The sequence below is a fragment of the Eptesicus fuscus genome, chromosome 7 (assembly GCF_027574615.1).
Source record: "Eptesicus fuscus isolate TK198812 chromosome 7, DD_ASM_mEF_20220401, whole genome shotgun sequence".
In the NCBI taxonomy this organism is placed as follows: domain Eukaryota; kingdom Metazoa; phylum Chordata; class Mammalia; order Chiroptera; family Vespertilionidae; genus Eptesicus; species Eptesicus fuscus.
This window is the reverse complement of record NC_072479.1, coordinates 56,721,669-56,734,359: the sequence shown is the minus strand read 5'-3', so window position 1 is coordinate 56,734,359 and position 12,691 is coordinate 56,721,669. Positions and strand designations below refer to the sequence as shown.

The following is a 12,691-nucleotide window of genomic DNA, read 5'->3' as shown; positions in this document are numbered from 1 at the left end:
CTGGTTCATAGGTCGATGCTCAACTACTGAGCTACACCAGCCAAGTTGGTGAGAATTTTTAAGTGTAAGTGGATAAGGCTCTGGTCTCAAGATAAAGTCAGTGTCCATTTTGTTTCAATGTCACTAAAGTACGATTAATTTTAGAGTGACTCCACTTTTGGTCTTTCCCCTCCCACTAAAGATTTTTAGGATCTTTCACTGCCTTTAAAAAAAAAAAAATTAATTTGCATTTTCTATTACTTGCTTGAAAGGTAACAAACTCCTAATCATACCAAAATAATATAGTTGAAATTTTAACTTTATTATTTTTCTATTGTAAAAGTAATGCATATTCATTGTATGATAAAAGGAGGGAGCACAAAAGGCATAAAAGTTAAATTTATTTTTACTTTTTAGAGAGGGAGAGAGAGAGGAACATTCATGTGAGAGCATAACATCAATCGGCTGCCTCCTGCACACCCCCTACCAGGAATCAAACCGGCAACCTTTTGGTGCATGGGACAATGCCCAACCAAGTCATACTGGCCAGAGTAAGAAGTTAATTTTTAAATTGCCTGTAATACCATCTGAGGTAAAACTATTAATATTTTTCTATGTATGTTTTAATATAGCTCAGATATTATAATATATAAAGTACTATATCCAGATTTTTCAACATTATATTAAAATTATTTTTCTCCTATCAATAAACACCCTTTTTGTAAACGTAATTCTAAAGGCAGCCTAACATTCCATCGTAAGAATATACTATAGCTTATTAAACATTCTCCTAATATCAAATATTTAATAGGAGAGTTAGCAGGTCAAAGGATACAAACATTATTACAGCCACTCTGTTTCCTAAAAAGATTGGTCTTGAGAACACAGGGAGGGACTACGCAGAGCCAGTGGGGTGAAGGAGGTGTCAAGGCCAGCAGTGAAAAGGAGGCGACTCAGAGGTCCTGGCCTAGCCGTTCCAGCTCATTGAGGAGGAAGTCCATATCGGCCTGGGTCAGTGCCGGGTTGGCCACGATCAAGCGGAAAAAATTGCCCCGGGTCCCATGGGGCTGGTAGCTAATCATCATGGAGCCCTCCTTCACCATGCGCTCCTTGAGTACTGGGGCCACCTGTGGAAGGATACACACAGTGTCCAGCTGCAGCCTGGGGTCAGGTGAGGGTTAGGCCAGGTAACTTCCTGGCCAGCGAGTTACCCAAGATGCATTTCCCTCCACCGCAGCCACCTTCCTGCGGTAGCACTCACTGCTGTGATCCTGACCAGGGCCCCGGTCTACCTTGTCCGCCAGGTCCAATCTGCTTGTCCTTCTCTACCATCTGCTTTATTCCTTATCTCACGTATCTCCAGGTTGTCACATTTTCTGTCAAATCCTAACTTTTCCCTGACTCCCAACACGGCTTTAGTCTAACTTCAAGCCTCTGTCATCCTTAACACCTTCTCCCCCTCTCTGAATTCCTGTACTATTTTTGCTCTGTACTCTGTGATCTAACATGCATAGTTACAAGATTTCCCTGGCACACTGGTTCCAAATAGGTAACTCCTGTTTCCCTCATGTTACTCCTTAAGGGCAAGAACAATCTTGTCCTTTCAGGTCATCGGCAGCACCTACCAGCAGCCTATCCTGGGGACCTAGGACATTTCTTCTCACCTCCAGGAGGCAGGTCTGGACTGGCCTCCTGGTTGTTTTCCCCCAGTATCAGTGAGTAAAGCTCTTTCTGCCTCACTGTCCTGGACCTGAGCTCCCAGTACAACTCCCAGCACAGGGGCGTATGTACACTGGCGACTTATCCTGTAATGCCCTCTCTGCCTTCTGCTTACTTTCCAGAAACATTCCCGATTCTCCATCCACATCCCTGAGAAATGAGGACAAGTTGGTGTTTTCCAGTTCACGTCCCCAGCTCAGGAGCAGGAAACCAGCCAAGGGACCTGTCATGCCACCCACAGCCAGCAGGGGGCAGAAACACACCAGCTGCATCCATTTGCTCAACCAGGTTAACCAGAGCCGCAGGGAGGAGAAAGCCTACCTTAGCCAGCCTTTCACTGTAATCCAGACTCTCCTGCTTGCCCCGCAGGCTGGGAGGCACAAACCAGAAACACACGTTGACAAACTCTGGCTGGAAGGAATGAGGAAGAGGAAGGTGTGAGCCGTGAAAGTGTCCCCTCTCACTGCTCCTCTGCGTCCAGCAGGGCTTTGTGTGTGGGACAGGGTACAAGGACACAGGAACAGAGAGAACAGGGTAGGTCATACCTCCATGACCAACTCAAATCCTTCCCGCTTCTTCATTTCCTCCACCAGGTATCTTCAAAGGGAGAGCGAGCAATCACAGGAGGAGGAAGGGGAAGAAAGCAAGAGAGACCCAGAGAATGACTGGAGGCACTGACAGCAGCAAAAGGTTTTGGGGAAGGGACCTGGGGAGGAGAACTGGAACCACCCACCACTCCTACCGGACGAGGGCAAAGGCCTGGTTGACACGCCGCTCCAGCCCTTGCCCGCCCTGTGCCTTCCACATGAGCCACAACTTCAGACAGTCCACACGGCGGCCACACTGCACCACCTTGTCTCCCGTGTCCAGGGCCACATCGTAGAACTTGTCCTGCTGGAAGAGGTAGCTGGCCTGGGACCCGTGGCAGCGCTTGAGCAGATTCTGTGGGCGGGTTGGAGACTGTCAGACCCCACGCTCTCCACCCAGGTTTCCTCTAGTGCTTTCCTAGCTCAGTCTACCCATTCCTTTCCCTGGACCAGGCGGCACTGAGCTCCCAGTACAACTCCCAGCACAGGGGTCTATGTACACTGCCCACGTATCCTGATGGGATAGCTGCCAGCTGACTCAGACCCCTTTCTCTGGGTCTTCTCCTAACACCCAGAGTTCTTCCCAAACTCAACCCAGGATCCCTTCAATTACAACTTCAAGCTGGAAACTTTTCCTTTGCCTGAAGACAGGCCATGGGGGAGTGAGAACCCACTACAGGGAGTCAGGGTGGTCACAGATACTCAGCTTCAGATGGGGCGGTAAGTAGAACACAGCAAGGCCAGGACGCCCTCGAAGGTTGGATAGAAAAGAAGTCAAGGTCTAAGGTGAGAAGGGACCAGGCCAGGGGCAGGGGAAGGCTTACCGTGGTGTCACGGAGAAGAAGAGCTGAGCACTGCAGGCCTGCTATGAGGAGCTTGTGGGGGTTCCAGGCCACGGAGTCAGCCCTGGGGTGGGCACAGCAAAGGTGGGTCAGCTGGCTCTTCCTCAAGCTGCCCAGCCAGGCTCCCTTCCCTTCCCAGACCTCAGTAAAAGGAGCTTCAGTCTCAGCCCCGCCCAGCAGCCAGGGAGAATTGCTATGTCTGCTACCTGAACTCCAGCCCCAACTGACCCTCTCTCCAAACCCCTCCCACCAACCTCCTTCCCCACTGCCATTTAAAGCTCCCTTGACCATGACTATTCTACGGATCAAGCATTTAACAAGTGGGATTCAGGGAACAGGGGCTGTGGGCACCTCTGGATCCCATCCAGAAGATGTCTATGTGTCTGTGACAGCAGGACGCTTCCACCCCAGGCGGCCTGTGTAGCAGAAGGAACAGCAAGGGCTTGGCCTCAGCTCAGCCCACTCCACCCTCAGGCCTAAGTCCTACTCACGTCCACGTGCAGCCACAGTCCACGACGCTGGCACACGTCAGCAATTGCTTCCAGGGGATCAAAGGCCCCCAGAACAGTAGTCCCAGAGGTGGCAATGACCAGGAACGGCACAGCACCCTAATGCAAAAATGCAGAGAGAGAGAGAGAGAGAGAGGGCTGTGCATCCAAAAAGCAACCCAGAGTCTGGTTGCTAGAGCCCAGCTCTGAACTCTCTGCATGCCTGACCTGGGTCCTTTCAACCTTACAAGGTACTACCGTCCCCTTTAATTTGCAGGTGAGGACACTGAGATTCAGAGGTGTGAAGAAACCTGCCCCTAAGCTGAAGCTCCAGAGATGGAACCCAAACCTAGCTCTGCCTGGTGGTCTAGCTCCAAAACTCATCCTCTTTCAAAAAATGTTAATGCCTTACTGGAAGATCAAAGGATATCTTAAATTTTCAAGTAATACAAAAGTTTATAAAGAAATTGAACCCAGCAGGTATGGCTCAGTGGTTGAGCGTCTACCTATGAACCAGGAGGTCACGGTTCGATTCCCAGTCAGGCCATATGCCCGAGTTGTGGGGCAATCCCCAGTGTGGGGCGTGCAGGAGACAGCCGATCTATGATTCTCTCTCATCACTGATGTTTCTCTCTCTCTCTCCCTCTCCCTTCCTCTCTGAAATCAATAAATATCTTTTTTTTAAAGAAAGTGAATTAATATAAGAAAAAGAAAAGCCCAGGCCCAAACGGCTTCACTTATCAATTCTACCAAACATTTGAAAAAGGAGTGATACCAGTTCTTCACTGACTTCTAAAGAGAGAGAGAGAGGAGGAAACACTCCTGAGTTCATCCTATGAGGCTAGTATTAACCTGACACTTCAACCAGACAAAACATCACGAGAAAAGAAAACTACAGATAATCTCTCTTATGAATACAGATATAAAACCTAAAAGACACTCGCAAACTGAAATCAACAACAGAAACGGAACAATACACCATGACGAAATGGGATTTGTTCCAGGAGTGCAAGCTTGGGTTAACACCCAAACTCCATTAAAGTAATACACCCGAATACACCCTATCAATAGGAAAAGGGGGGAAACACATCTCAATGTGGTCTATTGATCATCTCAATAGAAACAGAAAAACATCTGAGAAAATGCCAACACTCCTTCATGACAAAAACACTCAATAACCTAGGAATTGAAGGGAACTTCCTCAACCTGATAAAGGGCAACTACAGAAACCACAGCTAGCCCTGGCCAGGTGGTTCAGTTGTTGGAGTGTTATCCCGTATACTCAAATGAACAGGCACATATCTAGGTTGTGGGTTCGATCCCTGGTTGGGATGCATACAGGAGGCAACTGGTCAATACTTCTCTCACATCCATGTCTCTCTCTCTCTCTCTCTCTCTCTCAAATAAAAAAAAACACACACAAAAAAAACAAACCCACAGCTAACATCATACTCAATGGTGAAAGACTAAAAGCTTTCACCCTAAGATCAGAAACAAGACAAAGATACCCACTCTCCTCACTTTTATTCAACATGGTACTGAGGTTCTAGCAGGGCACTAAGATAAGAAAAGAAAAGAAGAGGCATCCAGATTGAAAAGGGGAAAAAGAAAAGATCTCTGTTTACAGCTAACATGACACTATATAAAACCCTAAGGAATCCACTAAAACAACTATCAGAATTAGCCCTTGTCAGTGTGGCTTGGTGGAGAGAACGCAGGGCCATGCACCAAAAGGGTTGCCTGTTTGATTTCCGGTCTAGTCTCTCCGTCTCTCCCCCCTTTCCCCCCTCCTTTCCACTCTCTAAAAATCAATGGAAAAAAAATCCTCAAATGAGGATTAACAACAACAAAACACATTAGAATTAATAAATGAGTCCAGCAAGTTTGCAGGGTACAAGAGCAATACTAAAAAGTCAATTATAGCCCGGCTGCAGTGGCTCAGTGGTTGAATGTTGACCTACGACCTATGAACCAGGAGGTCACAGTTTGATTCCTAGTCAGGGCATATGCCCAGGTTTCGGGCTTGATCCCCAATTGTGCAGGAGGCAGCCAGTCAGTGATTCTCTCTCATCGTTGATGTTTCTATCTCTCTCTCCCTCTTCCTTCCTCTCTGAAATCAATTAAAAAACAAAACAAAAACAAGCAACCAAAGAAAAAATAAATTGGACCTCATCAAACAAAACTTTTGTGCTTCAAAGGACACCATCAAGAATGTGAAAAGACAACATAGAGACTGGAAGAAGATATTTGCAAATCATGTATCTGATAAGAGATTTATATCTAGAATGGAAAAGAACAAGCACATGACAGGATGCTCAACATCATTAGTCATAAGGGAAATACTAATCAAAACCACAGCAAGATACCACTTCACACCCACTAAGATAGCTATAATCAAAAAGGGAAGTAACAGGTGCCAGTGAGGATGTGGAGAAATTGGAACCCTTATATACACTGCTGGTGGGATCACACACTGGAGCAGTCACTTTGAAAAACAGTCTGGTGGTTCCTCAAAGGTTAAATATAGAATTACCACATGACTTAGCCATTCCACTACCAGGTATATAACCAGAGGAAATAAAAAAAAATATGTTCACATAAAAACTTGTACACAAATGTTTAGAACAGCACTACTTATAACAGCCCAAACTGGAAATAACCCAAATGTCCATCAACTAAGAAATAGATAAATAAAGTGTGGTATATCTATAGAATGGGATATTATCCTATCTAATAAAGAGGGAATATGCAAATTGACAGCCAAGCCGTCACAAAGATGGCGGCACCCATAGCCACATGATGGCGGCACCCAGTCCCCTCAGCCCCGCTGGAGTCCCCCAGTCCTTTCAGCCCCACTGGGGGGAGGGGGAATGGCAGGCACGTGGGGCGGCTGGATCCGCCCTCAGCACCCCAGCTGCCCAGAGCTACCTGAGGCTCAGGTAACCAGGGCCAGCAGAGGTTTGTGCTGCTGGCAGTGGCAGCAGCAGCAGAGGTGTGATGGGGGCATCGCCTTTCCCTGATTGGGTCGCCTCCCACCCTTTGGGGCTCCTGGACTGTGAGAGGGGGCAGGCCGGGCTGAGGGACGAATTTTCATGCACCAGGCCTCTAGTTTAGCAATAAGAAAGAATGAAGAACTGGTACATGCTACAATATGAATGAACCTTGAAAACATGCTAAGCAAAAGAAGTCCATTACAAAAACCCTGTATAGGATGATTCCATTTCTATGAAAAATCCAGAATAGGTAAATCCATAGAGATACCATGTAGATTTGTGATTTCCTAATGGGAAGGAAGTATGGGAATATTGGAGATAGATGGCTAGAAGATATGGGGTTTCTTTTGAGAGCGATGAAAATATTCTAATATTTATTGTAGTGATGGTTGCACAACTCTGTAAATATGTTGAAAACCACTGAATTGTACACTATAAGTGGGTAAATTGTATGGCATGCGAATGTAATTCTATCTTAATAAAGAAAGCTATTCCCACCTGACCAGCATGGCTCAGTGGTTGAACAGTGACCTATGAACCAGGAAGTTACGGTTCGATACCCAGTCAGGAATGCCTGGGTTGCCAGCTCAATTCTCAGTGGGAGGCATACGGAGGCAGCCAATCAATGATTCTCTCCCATCATTGATGTTTCTGTATCTCTCTCCCTCTCCCTTCCTCTCTGAAATTAATAAAAAAATATTTTTCAAAAAAGCTATTACCCAGGCCTGGCCGGCATGGCACAGTGGTTGAGCGTTGACCTATGAATCAGGAGGTCATGGTTCGATTCCCGGTCAGGGCACATCCCCGGGTTCGGGCTCAATCCCCCGTAGGGGACCGTGCAGGAAGCAGCCAATCAATGATTCTCTCTCATCACTGATGTTTCTATCTCTCTCTCCCTCTCCCTTCCTCTCTGAAATCAATTAAAATATTTTTAAAATAAATAAGTAAATAAAAAATAAAAAGCTATTACCCAAAAAAGTTTATACAATAAAAGTGATACCCCACTGTTCTATTTTTTTAAAATTGATTTTAGAGAGATAGAGGAAGGGAGAGAGGGGCAGGGAAACAAATATGTTGTTCCACTTATTTACACATTCAATGGTTGGTACTTGTATGTGTCTTGACTGGTAATTGAACCCAAAACCTTGGTATATCAGGATGGCGCTCCAACCAACTGAGCTACCAGGCCAGGGCCTACTCTACTGTTCTAATTGTTGCTCATACTGCTACTGGAGGTAACATCCATATGTCAATAAATTCATATTGTTCCCAATACAATAGGCTCATCACAATGTCCTTCCTTTACTGCAATTTGCTATATAAACTTTATAAATATACACACTTAAATGTATGGTGGAGGTATTTTGATGTTAGTATACATATTCCCACTTTATTCTTTTAAATATCCTACATAGTACTCCAATAATAATAACAACAATATGGTAGCCAATATGTATAGTACTTCATGGGCTCTAAATGCTTTACATATATTAATTCACTTAATCCTTACAATGATCCTATGTGATAACTTCTACATTATGCTCATTTTACAAAGGAAGAAACCAAGACACACAGATATGGTATCATAATTTATCTACTGATGAACATTAAACTTTAAAAAATTTTATACTTAGCTCCAGTGCACAGAATTCTAAATACTGTGATGATGATTTATAGAATAGATCCTAGCAGTGGGACTCTGAATCAGTGGACAGATACATTTAAAATTTATACACGTACTGGTATAGTGCCAAAATGCCCTCCAAGATGGCTGCAGCCGTTCAATAGTCCCCTCCCCCCACCCCCACCCCATGTGGTGGCCTCCACATTTCCCACTGCTCACAGTCTGCACTCCTCACACTGGCCCACACATCCTCCCAAGGTTCTCTCTGTACAGACCCTCAGCTCACAGAAACCTTCCACACTAACTTCAGGCCACCAACACCCTCTCTGTGGTGCCACCTTGGAATTCCACTCAGTAACTCAGTCCTGCTCCTGCCTCTTGGGGTCCAGTCCTGCCTGTGGGTCTCGGCAGAGCTCCCGAGAGGACCACAGAGTGTCCTTGGCCCTCAGGCTCCCCTCAGATCATTTCAGCCCACAGAGGAGGCAGGCACAGAGATCAAGGAGAAGGATGAGGGATGCCTTGAGTAGGGAGAGCCCAAAGAATCCTCCAAGAAAAAAACACGCCCCAGCTCCACCTACATCATACCCCGGGACCCCTCACTCACTCACCTCAGCTTCGGCCAGACTGATCTGCCTCTCCAGATCCTCAGGGATCATCTTCCCTCTGGAAAAGAACACCGAGTGGGTAAAGGAGTAATTGGTCTCTAGGCTAGGAAGTGTTGAGAGTAGGGTAATGTGGGGTTAGCAGTACAGAGGCCACAATGTTGATATTTTCCCTAAGACATCTCAGGGCACAGGGCAGGAAACTCGAGCACTGGGAGACAGAAGCAACTGTTGTGCAGAAACAGACAGTGAAGAGAAGTCCACCAGAGGTGTGGGCCTGCGGCCAGAGCTTCTGACAGCAGGAAGGCATGCTGCACCAAGCCGGGTCAGGGCCACAAGGACAGGACCGTCACCTCTCATCGGCCTTGACCACTCGGACACTGTCGGTGCCAAGTCCCAGGAAAGCAGCTCCTTTTTTGATGGAGTAGTGACACTGTGGAGAAAGACAGAGAGCATGTTAGGCTAGGGTGAGAGGGCAGAGAGGATGGGGAGGAGAGAGAGACTAGTAAAAGTCAAGTGTAAGTTGTAATAGGTGAGATCCTATAGGCCTGGGCTTCTCAAGCATTCATGAGCCTTCAAATCGCCAGGGTCTTTGATTAAATGCAGAGTCAGATACAACAGGTCTGGGGTGAGGCCTGAGATTCTGCATTTCTAACGAACGCCCCCAGGATACTGATGCTGCTGGTCCAAGGACCACCCTCTAGGTAGAAAGGGTGTGGACTGTGTCCACCTCGCTAGTTGCCCCTTCTCCTCCCCTCCCTGACAACTGAAGGCAAGGTGAATGGGAGCCCCCTGATTCGAAGGAAGCACATATACTTGGAGGCAGGCTGACCTTGGAAGAGATGGGTCTGGGCAGGCAGAGAACCTGACAGATCTTGGACTCACTGGCTAGAGGTTAGAATCAGGAGCCTAGGGTAGGCCTGTGCCCTCTTCCCCACCTCCTTCGTTGTGAAGAGGGCCAGGGGTGGCAGTGCCCGGAGGCCCCTCTGCTTGCAATCGGGATAGCGCTGATAGCGGGCCAGGTTCACGGCATACATGTTGGAGATTGAGCCGCCTGTCATAGGGAGAAGGGATGGTGACAAGAGGGACAGACAGTGGGTCAAAACTGGAGCTTGCCCTCTTGACCTCTCTCCCCAGGAGAACTATCAAAAAAACATGAAGGATTGGCTCCCAGGTCTCTACAAATGCCACGATAGCCCAGAACAGCCCAGGGATCTAGAGCCCCTGACCGCCCGCTACATATCCTGGGCTGTCTCCAAGACAGCCGCCACCCGGAGAGCAGGCACAGGAGCATTGATCCCATGGAATGTTTGGCAAACAGGGGGAGGCAGGGTATCGGGCAGCCTCTTTCTGGTTTGGCCTGAGCCCAGCTGGAGAGGAAACAAAGAGCTCTAAGCCCTGCCAGATTAGAGCAAGAGAATGGTGGGGAAGGAAGAGCCCTTTAAAAGGCCAAAGAAAGACACCCCCTCCTTCTCACATACCAGGGCAGAAGACCCCATCCCCAGAGCTCCAGCCCACCAACGCCCGGAGTTTTTTCAGCACCTCTTCTTCCATGAGTACAAACACGGGGGCGATTTCATAAGTGTACCTGCCAGGAGAAGGGGCAATGAGAAAGGGGAAGGGACAGGGAAGGATGCCGGGTGAGACTCTCAGAGGAGTCAGAGCGAGCAGGGAGTGAGAAGGAGTGAGGGAAGGGCCCAAAGAGAGGAAGGAGTTGGTGACAAAGAACCAAGGAAGCAAGAATGCGAGCAGGCCTTGGTTGGGTAGCTCGGCTGATTAGAGCGTCATCCAACACACCAAGGTTGTAAATTTGATACCCAGTTAGGCACATACAAGAATCAGCCAATGGCCCTGGCCAATGTTTCTCAGTGGTTAGAGCGTTGGGGGATTCAATTCCCAGTCAAGAGCACGTACTAGTCAGGGTGGGTACGGGAGGCAGTCAATCAATATGTCTTTCTCACATCGATGCTTTTCTCTCCCCCCCTTCCTTCCACCCTCTCTAAAAAATCAATGGAAAAATAATCCTCAGGTGAGGACTGACAATAACAACAACAAAAGTCAACCAATGAATACATGAATAAATGGAACAAATCAATGTTTCTCTCTCTCTCCTTCTCTAAAAACCAATTAATCGATAATATATTTTTTTTAAGAATGAGAACAAACTAGGGTCAGGAGGCAGGAGAAAGCTTAGAGAAAGGGAGCCTGAAGGGCAAAAAGGGGAAGACTCTGCCAGCAGAGTCTTCCAGAAAACAGAGATGGGGGAAATAATTTTCTCCCCCTCCCCCTCGGCATGTCTCGTGCAAACCCATATCCCCTGAGGGGTGGCGGAAGGGGCCCTCGGCATGTCTCACTGGCTGGTGTTGAGGCTCTCGGTGACAATACGCCCGGCCAGGGCATGGGGATCCAACCCTGAGAAGAGCTGGTTGAAGAAGTGAGGGTGACCTGGAGACGGGGACAGGGAGCTCAGAGACGAGCTGGGTACAAACTCCAGACACTCTCCCCCCCAGAACCCAGGACCCACAGGTCTTCACGCTGTAGCGGATCACAGCCTGGCACCGCTCCAGGATTCGTTCCTTTGACTCCCCCTGGCTCCGCAGCTCCAAATCCAGCAGCTGCTTCAGCTCCTCTGGCTCCTTCCATTCACAGACCTAGGGGGAGAAGTGGGGGCCCTTAGACACGCTGTTGACTGCTGCCCAAACCACATCTCAGGATACACAAGACGCCACAAACATGCACTTAAAACAACAAGTCAGGAATATTTTTAAAGCAGCACATGAACAAGGGGAAATAAACACAGTAAGACCCAGTATGTAATCCCTGAGGCACACAGTGGGAGAAGTCTGCGGAAAAGTCTTGTTGGAGGAGCTAAGTTCTGAGCCGGGTTGATGGGCAGAAAGAACAGGGAGAGAGGACCCACCTTCTCAGAAGCACTGGTCCCTTTCCAAATGACTTCATCCACCACGATCCCAAACACGTCCCGAAGCAAGGCTTCTGCAGCCACGGGGTCCCAGTCAAGGGAGAGGAGTGGTTGAGAGTCAGCCATCAGGATAAAATCTGTGAGCAGAGCAGGAGGTATTCCCTACTCAGCCTGCATACCTACCCGAGATCCCCAACCCCTTAACGAGCCCAAGGGGTTGCAGGTCAGTCCTGGCGTCCTGCAGGTCAGTCCTGGCGTCACTGTTTAGACAAGGGCAAATGATAGCACCCAGGGAGAAAGCCAGGTGAGAGGGAAAAAGGCAGTTAGCACAGATGAGGTGAAATCTCGTGGCCACTGCCCACCTAATGCAACAAGAGGCTTACTTTTCTGCTCAGGTCTCTGTTCCGGTGAGCTGGAGGCAGGTTACACAATTTGCTTTTCAGAATGTTAGTACCAGGGAAGCAGAGGGAGTGAGTCCAGGCAGCAGTCACATGACCATGACATCACTCCCGTGACCTTGCCCTAAAGAAAATGGACACAGATTTGGGATAGGTTAAGTCCTCTGAATAATCATTAGCTGACATGAAGGAGGAAATGAGATAAAAGGCAAAAACACCTGCCACATTAACATCAGGGTTAAGAGGAGCTGAGAGCCAGCAGAAAGAGTGGCTTTCCACCTGAACCGAAGGTCCCAGAATAGGGTTTCTGGGATATGTTTGGCAGGGAGACAAGAGGGAAGGGAGGGGAGACTGCGGTAGGGGAGGGAGCCTGAGAGAGACGAGTGGTGGTAAAATCGTTTAAGCAGGCCTAAGAGGCCAATCTCTGCATCCCAACCCCCAGTCTTTTCAGAACTGTCCCGATTTCTAAAGCCCTCTCCCAGAGCAGGAAGGAAAGGAGGTTACATTGAGGAAGCATTTTGTTAAACACGTGTAACCCT

At 48.0% G+C, this 12,691-nt stretch overlaps 1 protein-coding gene across 2 annotated transcripts; it reads right to left on the bottom strand.

Annotated features, from left to right (window-relative positions):
• Nucleotides 1–330: 330 nt before the first annotated feature.
• CSAD (cysteine sulfinic acid decarboxylase) lies at nt 331–12,267 on the bottom strand. 2 transcript variants are annotated; one of them, XM_028144448.2, is made up of 15 exons: nt 12,138–12,264; nt 11,755–11,891; nt 11,359–11,485; nt 11,189–11,279; nt 10,316–10,422; nt 9,773–9,888; nt 9,188–9,267; nt 8,841–8,895; nt 3,619–3,735; nt 3,479–3,543; nt 3,110–3,191; nt 2,441–2,640; nt 2,244–2,295; nt 2,020–2,109; nt 331–1,106 (listed from the first exon to the last, which is right to left on the bottom strand). In XM_028144448.2, the coding sequence occupies exons 2-15, from the start codon at nt 11,878–11,880 to the stop codon at nt 933–935; spliced, it is 1,482 nt and encodes a 493-aa protein (XP_028000249.2). In that variant the 5' UTR covers nt 11,881–11,891; nt 12,138–12,264; the 3' UTR covers nt 331–932. The 2 variants fall into 2 exon arrangements, with proteins under 2 accessions (XP_028000249.2, XP_028000250.2); XM_028144449.2 differs by having other exon boundaries at nt 1,006–1,106; nt 2,020–2,105; nt 12,138–12,267.
• Between the last annotated feature and the right edge of the window lie 424 nt (nt 12,268–12,691).